Raw genomic sequence first — 23,346 nt, 5'->3', positions numbered from 1 at the left:
ACGCAAAAATAAGTTTGGTTTTCACTTTATCATTATGGGGTATTGTGTGTAGATTGACGAGGAAAACAATTAATTTAATGCATTTTTAGAATCAGGCTGTAATGTAAAAAAATGAAAAGGGGAAAGGGTCTGACTACTTTCTGAATGCACTGTATTTGACCCGTTTCAATAAGCTCGACGTATGTCGCACCTCACTATTTCACAGGAGTAGCATTTGAAGTTTTTTTTTTTCTTTCAAAATGTTTTTTTTTTGTTGCAGAAATACCTTCTGGAACATGTGAACTTTCATGTGCCTTAATAACAAACTTGTATGCCATCTGTAAATACGAATACAATTGTTACATTTTGAGCCTAGTTGGTTTAGCCACTAGCCATGATTGGCTGAGATTATGGGTGGGCTGGACATGGCGAGAGATGAACTCAGATTGGTCTGCCATTTAGCATGCTTCTGTCTATAACATGAGATGCTCAGTTTGTATAGATAATCCTTTCTACTGCAGCTTTTAATATATATATTTTTTAAGATGCCATGAATAACTGCACGTTTTGCTACTGCTCTCAACAATGCTGCCCTGAAATTAGTTGCGCTATCAACATAGCTCAGTGGGAAAAAGTTGGATGATGATCGTGCCATGCTGACACTCTCGGACTCTGAAAATGAATCAGAGGAATAAGGAAATCCCTGATTTAGGTAAAAAACATTCTCATTGAATCAGACATTGTAGAGTCTTTTGATGACAATGGTGGCGAAGAAACGGTGTCATTGTCACGGAAGAAGTTGACAGTTTTGAAATCAGTGGAAGCAGCAAGATTGCCAAAATCCGGAGAGAGTCCAAAAAGAGAACACACCAAAGGCTGTTGTGTAAAATACCTCACTCCGGATTACATCTTCAAACTAAGGGCAACCATGGCATCCATGACAGAGGGAGAGAAGCGTTCATCCATGCATACGGGTAAGAGTCTCACTACATTTTCAGATATTAAACGTTTCTAATTTGTATGAAAGTTGCCTTCATTGCAAGTTAAAGGATACTGTTAGCTAGCTCGCTAACATTAGCTGGCTGGCTCGCTAGCTAACATTACTTGTTTGATCTGTGTAGTAATACTATTAGTTTCTCAGAAATCCATTTGTATTACTAGATATAGCCTAATGTTAGCTAGCTAGCTAACATTGAACCTAGTTGTTAGCTTTAGCTTCCTCCATGGTAGTATTGATGCATTGAAAACAACTGGGAACTCTGAAAAAAATACGAGGTCAAAGCATGACGTCAGTGATCTTCAGGTCGGAAAAGTCGGAGCTCTAGAAAGAAGCCCGGTTTCTCGAGTTTGAATTCTGAGTTGGATGACAGTTCAAATCTATTTTTCCCCAGTCGGAGCTTGTTTTTTTAGGATATAGGCAGTTCTCAGTTTTGGACTGTTTCGTTCCGGAACCTATTTGCGAGATTCCGGTACCTGACGTGGTATGACAAATAAATGTTCACTGTTTGCAAAGTAAAAATTCAAATAAAAGCAACCAGCATTCATTTGAGTTTCCACCTCTGTAATTATCCTGCCCCCTAAAAAGCGTTGCCTAATGTGAAATGTGAAAAATTGAGACTGCCTCTGTCCAGGGCCTCACTACTGTCTGAGTTGGTGGCTCCTTCTTGAGTTGCTGCTTGTTGGTGGAGAATAGGAACAGAGAGACGTGATCTGATTGGCTGAAGTGGGGCCGGGGGGTGGATTAGTATGTGTCACAAATGTTTGTGTATACATGGTCAAGCACGCCGGATCCTCTTGTGGGGCAGGATACATGTCTTAGACTGCTTCTGGTTGAGAGGATTCTTCTAATATTCTTGTACAATTCACTGAGTGCCACCATTGGTGTTTGCTTGTGGCGGTATGTACACAGTTGTGATAATAACAGATGTGAATTCCCTCTGCATATAGTGGGGTCAGCATTTTATCGTCAGAAACTCCAGGTCAGGTGAACAGGAGCTCGCAATGTTTTCAACTTCTGTACACCAGGAATTGTTTGAGGAAACATCCCCCAACCCCCCGAGTCTTACCAGAAGCCGCTGTTCGATCCATTCGGAATATGGTGAAGCTGTCTGGCAGACGAGCGTATTATCCGTAAGGCACGTCTCAGTAAAAACAGACACAGCATTCTCTGATATCCTGCTGCGAGCCTTGCTCAGTTCAAAGTAATACAATTCCAGCAATTGGACATTAGCCATCAGGATACTAGGAAGAGTAGGTCATGTAGTCCGTCTTTTCAGCCTCGCTTTCCTTCCTCCTCTTCTTTGCATGCTTTGCCTTAGGTCATCTCGGCCAGGGGGAACAGGTAAGCCCGCTGTGCGTGGAACAAAGTAGCGAATCTACTATTCCAGATCTGGGAGACTAAGCTATAAGTGTGTAGCTTCCGATTCATGATCCAGAAGTGTTTGTCGGTATTAGGAAATTATTACAAACATTCTGAGCAAACAAAGTAATAATTAACTCAAATAGCCATAAAGTTGAGCAGGAATCGGCAAAACGCGTGCCCTCCTCATCGCCACCAACCCTGTGTTTTAGGTGTTGGTGCAGGGTTTTGTGCCATAATTTGCATTAATGCTTCAGATGAGGTGGTCAAGTTCATTCCAGTTTCTTTTGTCATCAATTGAACTTTTCCTTGCCTGTGCAAGAGGATTTTTCACATTCCTCTTAGACTTGCATTTTGGCACAAATTCCCTATTTGCCTTTATTTTTGTTTCTTCCATATCAAGGACATTATTTCCCACAACTGCCTATTTAGCTTTCAAAGCAGCATTCTCAGACTGTGCTTTCATTCTAGCACCGGATCACTTGACCTTGTGCTGGATGCATGTGACTTTTTTGATAAAGCAGATGCGCTGTCATGTGGACCAATAACTTTTCGACTTGGATGCACTTTCTGATACAACAGAGACACTTTCATCTGAACCAATGACACTTTGCAGGTGTGAATCCTTTTTCCCTTTACCATGCAACCAAAACACCACTTGATCTAGAAACTCCTTTGAAAAGCAATCATTTTTGTTCCTACCAATCATCATGATCAGACTCTTTCCTCTTCAGACAATATATTATGCACAGCCACATACAGTTCCATAAACTCAGCCAATTAACCATTGAAACACATTAACATTACTACTGACAACGTCATCATTTTCGCTACCATCCATCAATGCTTGAATTGCATTGTTTTTCTTTGTTAGTTGAGCTTCCATCCACCTTTCCAACTTTTTTTCCACCAGAGCTTCAGAATGGGTGCCTGCCATTTCCATTCAAAATGTTCAGTTCCACACTTCAATATCAACAGTGCATTTCCAATAGCGCTTAACAGCTTCCCATCGCACGGATGGTTCATTTACAGTTGAATAGCTTGTGACAATGTTTCCAAACCAACATCACAAAGAAGTGGCTTAACTTGAAAATGATACCCGTACTGTACTCACAGTTTCTTTGGTTTGCAGCGCTGATTTGCTCCAGGTGACTTGATAAATCTATAAAGTGTGGAACTCCACTAAATCCATGACATTTTAACTTAAATGTGGTGGCTTTTGAATAGCCGTGGGAAAACTAGTTCCACTTTTGAGACGTACATCCAAAATCCGTTTTTAGAAAACCCAAGAATCCAAATGAAATCGATGGCATGATGAATCAAACTTGACGCTTTATTTGTAGAATCCAAAATGTTAAATGCAAGGCAAACAGGTTTCAATATTCCAGGTAAACAAGAAAGATCAGGGTAAAAAATGTATATGGTTCAGAAAATGTATGCCATCCCAGTATCACAAACATTTTCCATAACTAGTAGGCACTTACTTCCCCTCCTTATACCCAATATGCACCTATCTGGGAAAGCCCACCCGTACTTCCAACTGATTGAGCCCTGTACTTCCAACTGATTGAGCCTAGAGGGCGTAAGTGCCATATTTTAATTCAAATTATAGGATCATAATAAGAGGCCACATAACCAAATAAATGTAAACACCATATATGTATATAGAAATGCAATATTATATTAATTGGCAATATCATCTAATAAACACATATTTGCATAACCAAGGAAATATAGAAACAGTCTCCAACACTCCCGGTCTTTGGAGTTGAAGAAGACTGCATCTTTCCCCCCAAAAAAGTATTGCCCCCTCCCTTACTCCTTTGAAAAGCTCTGGTAAGTTGTCCCCATGTGCCACCTGTGCTCTTGGTCTGTTAGTGTTGCCAGTCAAATATAGGGTAGGAGCAGGGCAGGTAGGGTAACAGATCAGGAGTGTGATAAACACCCAGAAGCAGGAGGCAGGCAGGGAGGGAACAGAGCCTTCAGAGGAAAGGGAGATACGTAGTCAGTTGTACAACTGAATGCATTCAGCTGAAATGTGTCTTCCGCATTTAATCGACATCATTGGTGCCCGGGGAGTAATTGTTCTTAGGGGTTAACTGCCTTGCTCAGGGGCAGAATGACAAATATTTACCTTGTCGGCTCAGGGGGATTCGACAAAGCAACCTTTCGGTTACTGGCCCAACGCTCCTACCCGCAAGGAAGGAGCCACATGACAAGTGATGTTGTTCATGTCCCACTCTGGTATACTACGTTGGTGTGTTCTCAGCTCGGCTGTGGAGAATGCTATGAGTTACGCAACCTCTTCCATCGTGGCTGGTTTTTGGATGCCAGAGTTGCATAAGAAGAACATGATCAGAGCTATGTTAGCAGTTATGATCTGATATAGCCTAGATATGAAGTTGTTCTGTTTTGGGAGGTATCCAACACCGCTTCGGAATAAGTATGGTCATACAGTTCAAGACAAGACGGAGCCCAGGGTATTCAATGGACACCAAATAGAATAATAAATATAAAACCTATTGAACTTAAGTCCAATTAGTCTTGTTTTCATTTTCTGTTGAAAAATGTTTTGCTACAATGCCCTAATGAATATGACCCAGGTTTTTTCTGTTGGCCAGTGTGCTGCTCCTCCCTGAACCCCTGTAATCCTGGGAGGGTGCCCCAGCAGAGGCAGGAAATTGAAAGTGCTAACTAGTGGTGTGCTTGACGGAGCCAGCGGGAGCAGGCCTGCTAGAACATGTGAGACTTGCCATCCCCTGTGGCCCATACATCCCCCAGGACCGGGGAAGAATAGACAAAGAAGAGCGAGGAGAAGCAAACCGAGAGATGATCACGGATGCCACGTTCCCGATACTGCCTGCAGGAGAGTCACATGTTTACCTGTCTCTGATTGGTCCACACCGTGGAGGAAAACATCTTTCTGCCTGTCCCTAGTTTATCCCTCTGTGCCCAATCAGTGGTTTTCGTCTGTCTGTCGGTCTCCATTATTCTTGTCTCCTGACTGCTCCTGTCCAGTCGTAAAAACCCTTCACAGAAAGAACATGAATGGAACCACACATCGATTCTCCTGGTTTGTAGAGTAGTATCTACATTACATGGCCAAACATTTGTGGACACCCCTTCAAATGAGTGGATTTGGATATTTTAGCAGTAGAATGGCCCGTACTGAAGAGCTCAGTGACTTTCAACGTTACACCGTCATAGGATGCCACCTTTCCAACAAGTCAGTATTTCTGCCCTGCTAGAGCTGGCCTGGTCAACTATAAGTGCTGTTATCTTGAAGTGGAAACGTCTAGGAGCAACAGCCGCTAAGTGGTAGGCCACACAAGCTCACAGATCTGGACCGTCGAGTGCTGAAGCGCACAGCGCGTAAAAATCGTCTGACCTCGGTTGCAACACTGATTATCTTGTTCCAAACTGCCCCTAGAAGCAATGTCAGCACCATAACTGTTCGTCAGGAGCCTCATGAAATGGGTTTCCATGGTCGAGCAGCCACACACAAGCCTAAGATCACCATGCGCAATGCCAAGCATCGGCTGGAGTGGTGTAAAGCATTGGATTCTGGAGCAGTGTGTAAGTTATTTTGTCTGTAGCAACACACTCTCAGGAGACACACCCCTCACCTGCACAGTGCACACACTCTCAGCAATGTCAAGCTCCAGCGTTTTTCCTTACCCTGCTGTTGCCAAGCATCTAGTCTCCCTAAAGACAGGAGTTTATTGATATTTGAGATGCATCTTTGGGGCCATGTGACAAGCACATCCATCAACATCCCTGTGTCCCTGAGAATGTTGTGAAGGGCATTTCTTAGAGCTCATATTAGTAGCAGTTTAGTTTGGCCAGCCATGGAAGCCTTACCACTAGTATCATCACGCTACATTACCACTAGTATCATCACGCTACGTTACCACTAGTATCATCACGCTACATTACCACTAGTATCATCACGCTACATTACCACTAGTATCATCATGCTACATTACCACTAGTATCATCACGCTACGTTACCACTAGTATCATCACGCTACGTTACCACTAGTATCATCACGCTATGAAACCACTAGTATCATCAAGCTTCGTTACCACTAGTATCATCACGCTACGTTACCACTAGTACCATCACGCTATGAAACCACTAGTATCATCACGCTACGTTACCACTAGTATCATCACGCTACGTTACCACTAGTATCATCACGCTACGTTACCACTAGTATCATCACGCTACGTTACCACTAGTATCATCACGCTACGTTACCACTAGTATCATCACGCTACGTTACCACTAGTATCATCACGCTACGTTACCACTAGTATCATCACGCTACGAAACCACTAGTATCATCACGCTACGTTACCACTAGTATCATCACGCTACGATACCACCAGTATCATCACGCTATGAAACCACTAGTATCATCACGCTACGTTACCACTAGTATCATCACGCTACGTTACCACTAGTATCATCACGCTACGTTACCACCAGTATCATCACGCTACGTTACCACCAGTATCATCACGCTACGTTACCACTAGTATCATCATGCTACGTTACCACTAGTATCATCACGCTACGTTACCACTAGTATCATCACGCTATGAAACCACTAGTATCATCACACTATGAAACCACTAGTATCATCACGCTATGAAACCACTAGTATCATCACGCTACGTTACCACTAGTATCATCACGCTACGTTACCACTAGTATCATCACGCTACGTTACCACTAGTATCATCACACAAGAAGTCTTCATGGATCCACCTGTACCAGAATACCCAAGACCTGATCCGAGACCAGAACGGGTCCAGATCCAGAATTCTAAATTGTCAGTGGTCTTGGGTATGTGTAATTTTAACTGACTTGTCCGGAAGGGCTTGTACAGATCCGAATGCGACAACAGGCTAAAGTCAAAGAGCCTCCATGGTGGCAAAAGTTAGGAGATATCTAATCAATGGAAATGGAATTAAAATGATGGAATTCAAAGCTGAGAGCACACAGGTAGGCAGGCTGCTACTTTATATTCTGAACGGAAGCGTTGTTATTTGTAACTTTAGGATGAGAAAGCGCATGCACTGCAGCCTCAATTAACCTAGCTAGCTGACATTAGCTAGTTTAACTAGCTTCTCTTGGTTTTGATGCAGTCAAGACAGGTACTGTGTAATCATATTTGATAATAGCCTAGCTATGGCAGCTGTTAGTCAACTATAACGTGAGTCGGCTTGGTTGGTTTCTGTCCCTCGTCTCTACCTCTCAGTGTCACTTGCTCACAGTACAGCTCCTCCCTCGCCTGCTAGAGCATCACCTCTCTCCCTCTCACGCTGTATCAGTTCCGGTTAATAAAGTGTGTGTAAAACATTTTTATGCATATTGGGTCCGGGTGGGAAAGCCCCAGTTCAATTTTGGAACAGGTCCAACATTTTGCACCCATGAAGACCTCCTCACACTGTATGTCCACTACCAACACTGGTCAGGCAGGGTGATTCTCAATTTGAAGTATATTAATGAGTGAAACAAGAGGATAACTTGGATGAAAGCCTTCAGACAGTGTAGCACTCTAGGACCCCGGGTGACTAGTCACAATGATGTGATGAAAGCCCATCCAATCTACAGATATGACCTCAGTTCATACATAAAAAAGAGCACTTGTTCAGTTCTCCCTCAGACCCCTGCTGTTCCTCTGATCTTCTGGACTGCCCAGAGGCTTCACCAACCCAAGGCCAATTATTATATAAGGCTGTTATTTTGACCTGTATTGCCACTGTCTCACACAAAGTGTTTGAAGAAAGCTTACTCTCACAGCCGAAGTACAGATTGGATATCTGACCATGGTAGGCCTTTTGCAGTTTTCACCACTGGCACTAAGCTATGACTGGTACTTGTGTTCTCCTTGCAGGAGTCTGAGAGGCTAGACCCAGCGGGCGACACAGACCTCACCATCCCCACGTCTAAAGTGGAGCAGCAGGAGTACTTGTGCTGGAAGATGGAGCGTGAGCAGATCGACCGTGAACGCTTGGCGCGCCACAAAAATGCCAAGGGCCAGTGGAGGCGGGCATGGGACATGGACAAAACAGAGAATATGTAAGCCCACTCCCATCCCTGGCTGCTTTGCACTTCTTCACTTTAGTTTCCTCTGTCAATCATTTCAGTTTGGCTATTCTGTTTGCTTGATGCATGTCTGTGTGCTCAAATTCCATTTCGAATATAAATTAATGTTACAATTAAACAATTAGTACTCTTCTGTATGTGCTCGTCTTCTGGTCTTGTTCTCACAACAACTACAGCTAACTACCACACATCTCATCTCTTACTATGCAAAATAGGCCATTCTCTTGTCATTGTAACTAAACTAAAACATTAACTCATTCACTCATCAAGCAGATTACCTTCTCTATTACTTCCTCTATTGAACAATGATGTATCTCAGTCTTTCTATCTTCTGTACTTCTAAACTTAGAAATGGTTGCATTGAATTTTCTAAAGAAGCGCAGAATGGTGTCTGCAGACAGAAGATAGTGGTACAAACTAGGTACTTTCAGAATGCTAATTTACTCTGGTGGAAGATTTCCGTTGTTGGAGGTATTCACGCGATCCACATTTTGGACCATGCCCTATCCCATGATACTGATTTCACACGGTCACAAGACTTAATCCAATCAAGTCACAAGACCATAAATAACAAGTCACAGCAAATGTAATGATGTTGGATGGAGACTGGCAAATAACGCTATTAGAGAGGGAGACGGAATGACCTGGCAAAAATGTGTTTGTTCTCTTCTGAGGTATCGTCCTTATTGGATCACCTCTGTTTATGAGCCGTTCTCAGAAAATGGCTTTGATGAATCTTGAAATGGTATTTATCCTATAATCTAACTACCCTCTCCCTAGTACTCTTACCACCCTCTCCCTTTGTCAGCTATGCTAGACATTGGACACTTTCACTAGAAGAAGTTTGTAACAAGCTGACATGCAATGTTTTGGAACCATGGAGAAAGGACAAAAGTAGGCCAGTTTTAGGCCTTGAGCGCCACGGAATGAAAACATCTGCTTATATATAGGTTACATGATTTTAATTTGGAACCCAGTATTTTACTATGTATGGAGCCGCTGTCCTTTTACACAGTGGCGTCCTTACTGCTTAGGAGCAAAATATATGAACACCCCTCTTTCTGTTCCTTGTTCAAACACAACAGATGTGCTGTGAGCGGTACAGTGGCTGGATAAATAAATGTTCTGTTTAGAAGAAAGAAGCATCAAACTTTAAAGAGACAAGATAATAGGATACTTTTAGCTGGGGCTGGGATGCCTTTCCTTTTGTGGCATGGTTTAAAAAAGCCTCAGAGACTAACTGGAGTAGGAAAAATATTTTTGATTCAGCAGTTTAGATGTTGTCAATGAACGAGGAGTGTAGGATCATGACCTCTAGCTACAGATTTGTAACGTGATTCTCCATTAGCCGTTACAGGAAAGTTACTGTTTGGCGTAGAGCAGAGAATTTTCAACCAACCTTGACGTGGCGATACTATCTTCATTCTCGACTCGGCCAAACATGAATCTTCTAAAATGTTTTTGTCCAGTTGCAGGTGGTTTGTTTGAAGTTATAAAATGCACCGTTATTAAAATAAATATAGTTTTTGCTCCATTAAGTAATCCAACAATGTGTAAGCAGCCGTCTTGTCCATTTCAAATCTTCTCTCATTGATTGAGAGCGTTTTAAATCTGTAGCTACATGAACTCAAGATACCACAGTCATCTCTGTACAACGTCTCATTCTAGCTCTGAGCTCAGCATGTAATGATTACTTGGAAATGAAAATGGCTGTTGAATGAAAGTAATGGAATGTAAATTGTTAGGTTAGTGGAACAACACAGATACTTGAGAAATGTCTAACCAAATGCATTGGACCCTTCATTAACCCTGGTAGGTAAGATTTTGTCTGTTTACTTTAACACCAAAACCATGGCCTCGTTATCTGGTAGTTCATCTGTTAATGGAACATCCCAGCTGTGTATTAGGTTTTAATTATTTCACTGTAAACTAAATGTCTCTCTTTAGGTTTTCAGATAAATCTCCAAGGGAGAGAGAAAGGGGGCCTACAGCCAGAGGTGAGAAATTCACTCTGTAGTAAATTATTTTCAACTCAAACACTGAGGAATAGTCAGACCATAATCAAGTCTTATTTCCAGTGATACCCAATAATTGTTGAACTTGTTTGATTTCCAGGAGGAAGAAATGCAAAGAGAGGTCACCCCAAATCAAATGCTGATCCATTGGGTGAGTGTGAATGCTTTATACTGTGTACCAGCAGCTGAATCATTTAAATCCTCAGTACAAGCAACCAATCAGCCAATGATGGAGAACTATTCTGCTGTTTCTCTTAGCTTTGCTTGTTTTCATCTCCAGGTCAGCAGCTGTGGGGCAAAGACAAGCGGGGTAAAAATGTTCCAGTGGTCAGCAGTAAAGCCAAGGGCAAGGACCGGCTGACTGGGAGGGCCAGAAGGTGAGTGGCAGTAACAGCAGATTTAATCATAACAGCCTGTGTTGATGTAAGGAAACCACACAACTAGCCTTGCTGTATGCAAAACACACTGGGACTTACTCTAAAGAGCACAACGTGTCGAATGACCAAAAACAGCTAATTCACTTGTGCATTCTTCTGTTTTATTTCAAAAAGCCCACTGTTCCAACTTTTTGTTCTGAAGCCATTGGTGAGGCTAGACTACTTTTAGGTTCTGTTAGCGGAGCTTGAGAGGCAGGTATTGGTAGCTGTGCGGTCCTCTGTGAGATTGAGCTGACCAGGGGGAAGAGTAGTCAGGTATGTCCAGGCAGAGTGGTCTCTTGCCTCAGTTGCCTGTTATTAGGTTTTGCTGCTGGTGCTAATTGGAAAAGACCAGAGCGTGAAGAGAACTGCTCAGACCAGCCTTACCTCTTAGAAAAAAAAGTTATATCTAGAACCTTAAAGGTTCTTCGGCTGTCCCCACAGGATAACATTTTGAAGAACCCTTGTTGGTTCCAGGTAAAAACCCTTTTGGTTCCATGTAGAACCGTTTTGGGTTCCATGTAAAACCCTTTCCACAAAGGGTTCTACATGAAAACCAAAATGGTTTTACCTGGAACCAAAAAGGGCTATACCTGGAATCAAAAGGGTTTTTACCTAGATCCATTTTTTATTTAACTAGGCAAGTCAGTTAAAGAATAAATTCTTATTTACAATGACGGTCTATACAGGCCAAACTCTAACCCGGACGACGCTGGGCCAATTGTGCACCCCCCTATGATACTCCCAATCACGGCTGGTTGTAATACAGCCTGGAATCTAACCAGGGTCTGTAGTGACGCCTCTAGCACTGAGATACAGTGCCTTAGACTGCTGCGCCACTCTGGAGCCACAAAAGGTTTCTCCAATGGGGATAGCCTAAAAACCCTTTTGGAACCCTTTTTCTAAGTGTAGACTGTAGAGTATTTCTCAGGATGTACAGAGGGCAGCCATGATTAAACACACAGGTGTGTAAGTGTACCTACAATCATCCTTCTCTATTTTGTCTCACTCACACTCTCTACATATCTCTCTATATCTTTGACCCCACACAGAACAGATGTCATAACAAAAGTATTTTCTGTGTTCATAGCACTCACTTTGTTATCAGGATACTTTGAAGAATATAGACCACTCATTCTGTATGTTTCTAATAATTATTTTAATATTTCAGATGGGATGCCAGCGAGGATGGGGAGGATTTGCAGGTGAGAGGTTTAAACTGAATGCTTTGCATTGATGTTATAGCTGTGCTTGGGTGAAAAATGGCTGTGCTTGGGCTTAACAAAGACATCTTTGTCTTCTTTATCATATAACTAATGGAATTTTATTTTTTCTCCTTCAGGCCTCTAAGACTAGTTTGGAGGAATTCTTAGAAGAGCTTGATGCTTTGGCTGACCCTGACATAGATGACTCCACTGCAGAAACTCCAGAGGTCAAAGAGGGTGACCTCAAAATGGAGTCTTCACTAACCCTGGATGTGGTGAAGACCGAGAAAGTGAGTGGAAGCGTCAGTCCTGGCCTGGACAAGGCCGAGACGGCTCAGGCCCCAGCCGACCCCCTGGAGGACGGGACATCCAGACAGGGGAAGGCTGAGGCCTCGCCCCCTCAAGCTACAGAGAAGAAGGTCCGCTTCTCAGAGGAGCTCATCAAGGGGCCCGGGGCCTACGAGAAGCCCAGTACTGGAGCCCAGAACTCTGCCCGCTCAGAAACCAAGGGCACCAGCGTGTTAAAAGTTGCCTCCCCCATCAAAAACGGACAGAAGTTCGAGGAGCAGAAGCAGTCCCCCAAGGGCAACCAGAAGGATGCTGGTAATGCCCTGGACTGGGGGAATCGGCAGGCTGCAGCTGTCCAGGCACAGAGCTCATCTGATGGGCATAGACAGGGTCAGGAGGGCCCTCCGTTTCTTGATGCCTCCAAAACAGAATGTGCTGAAAGTGGCCATGACTGTGTGCTCAGCCCTTTTCTTCTCATTTCACACAGCGATGCCCCTCCACAGGATAATTCTGTCCAGCCTTTAGAGCATGCCAAGAGCAATACAGGTAGGCAATGGTTTATCCATATCTACATATACATACTACCTCAATCAGCCTGACTAACCGGTGTCTGCATGTAGCCTCGCTATTTTTATAGGCTCACTCCTGTATTTAGCCTGTCTTTTTACTGTCGTTTTATTTCTTTACTTACCTATTGTTCACCTAACACCTTTTTTTCACTATTGGTTAGAACCTGTAAGTAAGCATTTCACTGTAAGGTTGTATTCGGCACACGTGACAAATACATTTTGATTTGATTTGAAATAGGTACAGTGTATAGTTATCACTATGATGCAATGTAAGTAATGCTTGGTTCCCTTCACAGAGGAGCTGATTGACTCCAGTCTGTCTGTTCTCAGCCTGGAGTCAGGAGAGACTCACCCAACCCACACCACCAGTACCGATAAGGTCAGTATGGACTGAGAGAATATGAACAACTGGATGGATGGATGGAAAGAAATGAGTGCATGACTCATCTGCATTGTAGTCTGGACTATGAGAGGGAGTGAATGAAAGAAGGAAACTGGATGGATTGAAAAGGTGATGAGTGTATGATTCATCATCACTGCAAATTTGGGATTTTTGATTGCTGCATGAGTGCATTCCCTATGTTCTTCTGTAGTGTTTAAGTAGATTTGGAATAGACAAGAGAGACAATGCATGTTCAGAACTACTGTAGCAGGGTGATAATGCATTATCAACCACTGTGGCAGGGTGACAATGCATTACCAACCACTGTAGCAGGGTGACAATGCATTACCAACCACTGTAGCAGGGTGATAATGCATTACCAACCACTGTAGCAGGGTGATAATGCATTACCAACTGTAAATATAAGTACTGTATATGCCTTCCTTTTGAGTAAAAACAATAATGTACTTTTACACCTATTTTTAAAAACCACATTGTTTAACCCCTTTTTATTGTTTTGTTTCATAGGCAAGAGAAAATGGGAAGATTGTTTGAAGGACTTTTGATGTTGCTATAACATTTTCTAGAACTGAACAACAACTTGCTTAATTAATTCAAGCGTTTACCATGAGCCTTTTAGTTTAATACAGCACTTGCTTCCAATAACTCTTTGTAGATGTCCTGTGTCTAGTTGGTCAGGTTAAGACTAACATGCGCAATGTTGTTTCTTTTGAAAGGATGCTAGCTGCTCAAGGTGGGAAAAGGAAACAACACATGTTCAAGTGAAGTCATTTTGAGCCTTTTGTCTGCTTGAAAATACTTTGCTTACAAGCACTTTATTCTTTATGAGGTATGAGTACTGACATGTCATACATTACTTAAAGTTGGAATCCTTAATGGTGAAACAGCTGCGTCCGTTTGCGATATTACAATAACAAAGAAGTTACTGCAAACAACGAATACAGTTTTTTCCCCTCGGACATCATTACACGCGTGATAGAAGAGCACAATATGTATTGCAATTTTTTTTTACCATGCTGCACGGTGCTCCTCAGCTCAGCAACAGTAACAATGGTGGTGGTGGGGCGGCCAGCAGCGCTGTTTCTCCTTATTGCGGATTCCATCTTTAAGTGTGTTATTTAAATGGCTGTTTTTGTTTACATTTGAAGTATTATTTCAAGGTACCAGTCCCAATGCTTGTATTAGTTCAGTTCCTATGGATGACTAACCTACATAACCTGAACAGGCCCTGCCATTAACCTTTGCCAGCCTTAGCAGTTGAATGACAAAATATAATTAGCATTATATGCTAATAGTTGTACACTGACTTTATTTACAGTACTAGTCAAAAGTTTGGACACACCTACTCATTCCATGGTTTTTCATTTTTTTTACTATTTTCTACATTGTACAAAAATAATGAAGACATCAAAACTATGAAATAACACATATGGAGTCATGTCGTAACCAAAAACGTGTTAAATAAATCTAAATATATTTTATATTTGAGATTATTCAAAGTAGCCACACCTTGCCTTGATGACAGCTTTGCACACTCTTGGCATTCTCTCAACCAGATTCATCAGGTAGTCACCTGGAATGCATTTCAATTAACAGGTGTGCCTTGTAAAAAAGTTAATTTGTGGAATTTCTTTCCTTCTTAATGCGTTTGAGCCATTCAGTTAGGTTGTGACAAGGTAGGGGTGGTATACAGACGATAGCCCTATTTGGTAAAAGACCAAGTCCATATTATGTCAAGAACAGCTCAAATAAGCAAAGAGAAATAACAGTCCATCATTACTTTAAGACATGAAGGTCAGTCAATCTGAAAAATATCAAGAACTTTGAAAGTTTCTTAAAGTGCAGCCGCAAAAACCATCAAGCGCTATGATGAACATGGCTCTCATGAGGACCACCACAGGAAATTAAGACCCAGAGTTACCTCTGCTGCAGGGGATAAGTTCATTAGAGTTACCATCCTCAGAAATCAGCTATTAACTGCACCTCAGATTGCAGCCCAAATAAATGTAACAGACACATCTCAACATCAACTGTTCAGAAGAGACTACGTGAATCAGGCATTCATGGTCAAATTGCTGCAAAGAAACCACTACTAAAGGACACCAATAAGAAGAAGTGACTTCCGTGGGCCAAGAACTTGAGCAATGGACATTAGACCGGTGGAAATCTGTCATTTGGTCTAATGTGTCCTAATTTGAGATTTGTGTTCCAACCAGTGTGTTTCTCTGAGACAGAGTAGGTGAATGGATGATCTCTGCATGTGTGGTTCCCACTGTGAAGCATGGAGGAGGTGGTGTGATGGTGTGGGTGTACTTTGCTGGTGACACTGTCTATGATTTTATTTAGAATTCAAGGCACACAACCAGCATGGCTTCCACAGCATTCTGCAGTAATATGCCATCCCATCTGGTTTGCGCTTAGTGGGACGATCATTTGTTTTTCAACAGCAAAATGGCCAAAACACATCTCCAGGCTGTGCAAGGGCTATTTGACCAAGAAGGAGACTGATGGAGTGCTGCATCAGATGACCTCACCTCCACACTCACCCGACCTCAACCCAGTTGAGATGGTTTGGGATGAGTTGGACCGCAGAGTGAAGGAAAAGCAGCCAACAAGTGCTCAGCATATGTGGGAACTCCTTCAACACGGTTGGAATATCATTCCTTATGAAGCTGGTTGAGAGAATGCCAAGAGTATGCAATGCTGTCATCAAGGAAAAGGGTGGCTACTTTCAAGAATCTAAAATCTAAATTAGATGTTGATTTGTTAAACACTTTTGGTTACTACATGATTCCATATGTGTTATTTCATAGTTTTGATGTAATCACTATTATTCTGCAATGTAGAAAATAGTCCAAATAAAGAAAAACCCTTGAATGAGTAGGTGTTCTAAATCCTTTGACTGGTACTGTATGTAACTTTTCTAATTAGAAAGCTCTGACCATTGCACTTAACTACTGAGATATGATAGCTCATTCATTCATATGGTAGTTTACAGCTTGGTTTGGTGAAACCAGTTACATGGAGTAAAAGTAAACTCAAGTGCATTATTTTAGTGTGGGAATGATTACTTTGTAATACAAAATTCAATAGTTATGGTTTTCAAATGCTAAAAATATCAAATATAGTTCAAATTGTTTCACATTTATTAAAATGTTTTTGGGGAACCCTTTGACTTTTAATTTTGAAATGTTGTGGTATTAACTAACTGTCATTATTGATTTTATTTATTTATTCTCTCATTTGGACTACTGATTGTCAAATATAATTGGCTGGAGAATAAACCCTTGTTGACATGCATTAGCGGCTGGATTGTTTTATTTTAAGTAGGGAAAGGCAATTTATTTGTACCCCTTTGTTGTTTTATTGTACTTTAATAGTCTGACAACATCATTTGACAAAGAGCCTTAGCATATAATAAATAGTGTGTTAACGAAGCATATACTTTGTTCTTTTTAGAGCACTTATTTAGGCAATTCAGTGTACAGCACATGTTGGAGAGGGAACGGTGGCAGTTAACATCTTTAGCTATCTTCAGACCTGCCAAAGCAATTTTACTTTCAGTAGGACTGGCTTTCCTCAAGCATTACAACACTGGCATTAAATGTGCATTGCCATAACCAGGTGACAAGTCACAGTAACAGGTTGAGGTCATTTAATTTGTAATTGAAATGACTTTTGGAGCTGTGAAGGTGAAAAAGAAAAGAATAGCTGGAATTGAGAGCTAACAGAACTGAAGTTATTTGTTGGGAGAAAGGAGAATTTCCTCAATGCATTGTAGTTGAACGGATCAAATGTATCCTGGGAGAGGGAGAAATGGAAAGAGTTGAACATAGGGATATTTTTTATGAGAAGTAGTGGAATTGACTTCAACCATGTGACTAGTGCAGAACATACTTCCCTGTTCCGTGACTGTTTGCTTATACATAATGGTTGCAGTTTGTTTGGTAAATGTATTTATTCAAGGTTCGCTTGATATTTATGTTATCACCAAGCCTTGTCTAAGGCCTCTTGAAAATTGAGAAGTGATTTTGTCTGACATTACTGCTCCTTTTGACATCCGTGTGCATCACCCAACCATGTGCTTCATGGACTCACACAGGGTGTGTGTGTGTGTGTGTGCATAGAGCTTAATTCACAGCTTTTTTACTGTCAAGTTCTTTGTTTGTTTAACTTGAAAGTTAGCATACAGCACGTTAATAAAGTACCCGCTGCTACAGATTCTGTCTTGCTCTTTTTGTCGTGCTTTACTAGTGTTGCAAAATTCTGAGAACTTTCAATAAATTCCCTGGTTTTCCAGAAATCCTGGTTGGAGGGTTCTGGATTTCCTGTTAATTCCCCCCTGATTCTGAGAAGACCAGGGAATTTATTGAAAGTTCCAGGAATTTTGCAACCCTATCTTTAGACAGAGTATGTCTTGTACCCTGTCCCTGCCCTATAACAGCATGAAAACAGAGTTAATGTGAAAAACATTTTTCCTATGTTATATACACTACGGTACAGTGCTTCCGGAAAGTATTCAGACCCCTTGACTTTTTCCACATTTTGTTACTTTACAGCCTTATGCTAAAATTGATTTAATAGACTCCCCCCCCCCCAATCAATCTGCACACAATTTGATGACAAAGCAAAAACAGGTTTTTTAAATTTTTGCAAATGTATAAAAATAAGAAACTGAAATATCACATTTACATAAGTATTCAGACCCTTTACTCAGGACTTTGTTGAAGCAGCTATTACAGCCTTGAGTCTTCTTGGGTATGATGCTACAAGTTTGGCACACCAGTATTTGGGGAGTTTCTCCCATTCTTCTCTGCAGATCCTCTCAAGCTCTGTCAGGTTGGATGGGAGCATCGCTGCACAGCTATTTTCAGGTCTCCCCAGAGATGTTTGATCGGGTTCAAGTCCGGGCTCTGGCCGGGCCACTCAAGGAAATTCAGAGACTTGTCCCAAAGCCACTCCTGCGTTGTTTTGGCTGTGTGCTTAGGGTCGTTGTCTTGTTGGAAGATAAACTTTCGCCCCACTCTGAGGTCCTGAGCGCTCTAGAGTAGGTTTTCATCAAGGATCTCTCTGTACTTTGCTTTGTTCATCTTTCCCATGATCCTGACTAGTCTCCCAGTGAAAAACATCCCCACAGCATGATGCTGCCACCACCATGTTTCATCGTAGGGATGGTACCAGGTTTCCTCCAGACGTGACACTTGGCATTCAGGCCAAAGATTTCAATCTTGGTTTCATCAAACCAGAGAATCTTGTTTCTCATAGTCTGAGAGTCATTTAGGTATCTTTTGGCAAACTCCAAGCGGGCTGTCATGTTCCTTTTACTGAGACTTTTGCTTCTGTCTGGCCAATCTACAATAAAGGCCTGATTGGTGGAGTGCTGCAGAGATGGTTCTCCCATCTCCACAGAGGAACTCTGAAGCTCTGTCAGGGTGACCATCAGGTTCTTGGTCACCTCCCGGACCAAGCCCCTTCTCCCCTGATTGTGGAGTTTGGCCGGGAGGCCAGCTCTAGGAAGAGTCTTGGTGGTTCCAAACTTATTCCATTGAAGATTTATGGAGGCCACTGTGTTCTTGGGGACCTTCGATGCTGCAGAAATATTTGGTACCCTTTCCCACATCTCGACACAATGTGCCTCGACACAATCCTGTGTCAGAGCTCTATGGACAATTCCTTCGACCTCATGGTGTGATAACATGCGTCTTGGTGAGAGGTGTAGGAGTCAGGCGCAGGAGAGCAGGGATGTCTGAGGAGCGTGTTTAATAATAGTCCAGCAATGCAAATGGCACAGAACAAAAATCCCCAAACTACGCTCTCGAATAATCGTGCAAACACACGGAGGAACTAACACCGTTCCGACACTTTACATACACGTGCGTAAATGCGAAAAAAACAACAAACATCAAATACCATCGAACGCAATACACACAAGTCTAATCCTGCACGAATTACGGCAGGTAACAGCTGCCCTATATACCCACAGAAATCAAAGCAATTGAAAACCAGGTGTGAAAAGGAACACAGACAAAACAACCAGAAAAAGAAAAAGGGATCGGTAGTGGCTAGTAGACCGGCGACGCCGAGCGCCGAGCGCCGCCCGAACAGGGAGAGAAGTTACCCTCGGTAGAAGTCGTGACAGTACCCCCCCCCTGACGCGCGGCTCCCGCAGCGCGACGACGCCGGCCTCGAGGACGACCCGGAGGACGAGGCGCAGGGCGATCCGGATGGAGGCGGTGAAACTCCCTTAGCATAGGAGGATCCAGTACGTCCTCCACCGGCACCCAGCATCTCTCCTCCGGACCGTACCCCTCCCAGTCCACGAGGTACTGAAGACCCCCCACCCGACGCCTCGAGTCCAGTATGGACCGAACTGCATACGCCGGCGCCCCCCCGATGTCCAGGGGGGGCGGAGGGACCTCCCGCACCTCATCTTCTTGAAGCGGACCAGCCACCACCGGCCTGAGGAGAGACACATGAAACGAGGGGTTAATACGGTAATACGGGGGGAGCTGTAACCTATAACACACCTCGTTTATTCTCCTCAGGACTTTGAATGGCCCCACAAACCGCGGACCCAGCTTCCGGCAGGGCAGGTGGAGGGGCAGGTTTCGGGTCGAGAGCCAGACCCGGTCCCCCGGTGTGTACACCGGGGCCTCGCTGCGATGGCGGTCGGCACTGGCCTTCTGCCGTGCTTCGGCCCGTTTAAGGTACCCATGGGCGGCCTCCCAGGTTTCCCTTGAGCGTTTCACCCAATCGTCCACCGCAGGAGCCTCGGTCTGGCTCTGATGCCATGGTACCAGGACCGGCTGATAGCCCAACACACATTGGAAGGGCGACAGGTTCGTAGAGGAGTGGGGGAGTGAGTTCTGGGCCATCTCCGCCCAGGGGATGTACTTCGCCCACTCCCCTGGCCGGTCCTGGCAATACGACCGCAGAAACCTACCCACATCCTGGTTCACTCTTTCCACCTGCCCATTACTCTCGGGGTGAAACCCAGAGGTCAGGCTGACCGAGACCCCCAAACGTTCCATGAATGCCTTCCACACCCTGGACGTGAACTGGGGACCCCGATCAGAAACAATATCCTCAGGCACCCCGTAGTGCCGGAAGACGTGAGTAAACAGAGCCTCCGCCGTCCGTAGGGCCGTAGGGAGACCGGGCAAAGGGAGGAGACGACAGGACTTAGAAAACCGATCCACAACGACCAGGATTGTGGTGTTGCCCTGTGACGGTGGCAGATCGGTCAAGAAGTCAACCGACAGGTGTGACCAAGGCCGCTGTGGAACGGGAAGGGGTTGTAACTTCCCTCTGGGCAGGTGCCTAGGAGCCTTGCACTGAGCGCACACTGAGCAGGAGGACACATAAACCCTCACGTCCTTGGCTAAAGTGGTCCACCAGTACTTCCCACTAAGACATCGCACCGTCCTCCCAATCCCCGGATGACCAGAGGAGGGGGATGTGTGAGCCCACCAAATTAACCTGTCTCTAACCTCCAGCGGAACATACACCCGTCCCGCTGGACATTGTGGTGGAGTGGGCTCAACACGCGATGCTCGCTCAATGTCTGCGTCCACCTCCCACCTTACAGGTGCCACTAAACAAGAAGCCGGGAGGATGGGCGCAGGATCAATGGCCCGCTCCTCCGTATCATATAGTCGGGACAGTGCGTCTGCCTTAGTGTTCTGGGAGCCTGGTCTATAGGAGATGGTAAACCTAAATCGGGTGAAAAACATGGCCCACCTTGCCTGACGAGGGTTCAGTCTCCTCGCTGCCCGAATGTACTCTAGATTACGGTGGTCAGTCCAGATGAGGAAAGGGTGCTGGGCCCCCTCAAGCCAATGTCTCCACACCTTCAGGGCTCTGACAACAGCTAGCAGCTCCCGATCCCCCACGTCATAGTTTCGCTCCGCCGGGCTGAGCTTCTGAGAAAAGAAAGCACAGGGGCGGAGCTTCGGTGGCGCACCCGAGCGCTGGGAGAGCACGGCTCCAACCCCAGCCTCGGATGCGTCCACCTCCACTATAAATGCCAAAGAGGGGTCCGGATGCGCCAGCACGGGAGCCGAGGTAAAAAGAGCCTTCAGGCGACCAAAAGCCCTGTCCGCCTCAGCCGACCACCCCAGACGCGTCGGCCCCCCCTTCAGCAGTGACGTAATGGGCGCAGCCACCTGCCCAAAACCCCGGATAAACCTCCGGTAGTAGTTGGCAAACCCTAAGAACCGCTGCACCTCCTTTACCGTGGTTGGAGTCGGCCAATTACTCACGGCTGCAATGCGGTCATCCTCCATCACCAACCCCGATGTGGAAATGCGATATCCAAGGAAGGAGACGGCCTGTTGGAAGAACGAGCATTTCTCAGCCTTGACGTACAGGTCATGCTCCAACAGTCTCCCAAGTACCCTGCGCACCAGAGACACATGCGCGGCCCGTGTAGCGGAATAGACCAGAATATCATCGATGTAAACCACCACACCCTGACCGTGCAGATCCCTGAGAATCTCATCCACAAAAGATTGGAAGACTGCTGGAGCATTCTTCAAACCGTACGGCATGACGAGGTACTCATAATGGCCGGATGTGGTACTAAACGCCGTCTTCCACTCATCTCCCTTCCGGATACGCACCAAGTTATATGCACTCCTGAGATCCAGTTTTTGTGAAAAACCGTGCTCCGTGAAATGACTCAATCGCCGTGGCAATGAGAGGTAGCGGGTAACTATACCCCACCGTGATGGAATTTAGACCTCTATAGTCAATGCACGGACGTAGACCACCCTCCTTCTTCTTCACAAAAAAGAAACTCGAGGAGGCAGGTGAGATGGAGGGCTGAATGAACCCCTGCCCCAGAGATTCCGATATGTATGTCTCCATAGCCACCGTCTCCTCCTGTGACAGGGGATACACGTGACTCCTGGGAAGTGCAGCGCCTACCAGGAGATTTATCGCACAATCCCCTCGTCGATGAGGTGGTAATTGGGTCGCCTTCTTTTTACAGAAGGCGATAGCCAAATCGGCATATTCTGAGGGAATGTGCACGGTGGAGACTTGGTCTGGACTCTCCACCGTTGTAGCACCGATGGAAACTCCTACACACCTGCCTGAGCACTCCTCCGACCACCCCTGTAGAGCCCTCTGTTGCCACGAAATCCTGGGGTTGTGACGGGCCAACCAGGGGATCCCCAACACCACCGGAAACGCAGGATTCTGTGATAACATGCGTCTTGGTGAGAGGTGTAGGAGTCAGGCGCAGGAGAGCAGGGATGTCTGAGGAGCGTGTTTAATAATAGTCCAGCAATGCAAATGGCACAGAACAAAAATCCCCAAACTACGCTCTCGAATAATCGTGCAAACACACGGAGGAACTAACACCGTTCCGACACTTTACATACACGTGCGTAAATGCGAAAAAAACAACAAACATCAAATACCATCGAACGCAATACACACAAGTCTAATCCTGCACGAATTACGGCAGGTAACAGCTGCCCTATATACCCACAGAAATCAAAGCAATTGAAAACCAGGTGTGAAAAGGAACACAGACAAAACAACCAGAAAAAGAAAAAGGGATCGGTAGTGGCTAGTAGACCGGCGACGCCGAGCGCCGAGCGCCGCCCGAACAGGGAGAGAAGTTACCCTCGGTAGAAGTCGTGACACATGGCTTGGTTTTGCTCTGACATGCATTGTCAACGGAGGAACTTTATTTAGACAGGTGTGTGCCTTTCCAAATCATGTCCAATCAATTACATTTACCACAGATGGACTCCAAGTTGTAGAAACATTTTCAGGATGATCAATGGGAACAGGACGCACCAGGGCTCAATTTCAAGTCTCATAAGCAAAGAACCTGAATACTATTTTTAAAATATATTTTTTATAAATTCGTTTTTCGCTTTGTCAAAAAATGTAACAAAAGGTGGAAAAGGGGAAGGGGTCTGAATACTTTCTGAATGCGCTGTATGTCACGTTTTAAATACAATTGACTTCCCATACTCAA

At 44.3% G+C, this 23,346-nt stretch overlaps 1 protein-coding gene across 3 annotated transcripts in view; it reads left to right on the top strand.

Annotated features, from left to right (window-relative positions):
• The window catches only part of LOC110497982 (uncharacterized), a 50,037-nt gene extending 33,385 nt beyond the window's left edge, over positions 1-16,652 (top strand). For 2 of the 3 annotated variants that reach the window (XM_021574483.3, XM_090211382.1), the window contains 8 exons: positions 8,245-8,429; positions 10,404-10,453; positions 10,572-10,622; positions 10,752-10,848; positions 12,059-12,092; positions 12,230-12,926; positions 13,246-13,328; positions 14,069-16,652. In XM_021574483.3, the coding sequence (XP_021430158.3) occupies positions 8,245-8,429; positions 10,404-10,453; positions 10,572-10,622; positions 10,752-10,848; positions 12,059-12,092; positions 12,230-12,926; positions 13,246-13,328; positions 14,069-14,128 (1,257 nt within the window). In that variant the 3' untranslated portion in view covers positions 14,129-16,652. Of the gene's footprint in view, positions 1-8,244; positions 8,430-10,403; positions 10,454-10,571; positions 10,623-10,751; positions 10,849-12,058; positions 12,093-12,229; positions 12,927-13,245; positions 13,329-13,859 lie in introns of all 3 variants that reach the window. The other variant, XM_090211381.1, reaches the window with a different exon arrangement.
• The last annotated feature ends 6,694 nt before the right edge of the window (positions 16,653-23,346 follow it).

This window comes from Oncorhynchus mykiss, chromosome 19, assembly GCF_057628025.1.
Source record: "Oncorhynchus mykiss isolate SJ-2025 chromosome 19, ASM5762802v1, whole genome shotgun sequence".
In the NCBI taxonomy this organism is placed as follows: domain Eukaryota; kingdom Metazoa; phylum Chordata; class Actinopteri; order Salmoniformes; family Salmonidae; genus Oncorhynchus; species Oncorhynchus mykiss.
Note: the sequence above shows the minus strand (reverse complement) of the source record. Positions and strands in the feature narration are given on the sequence as shown.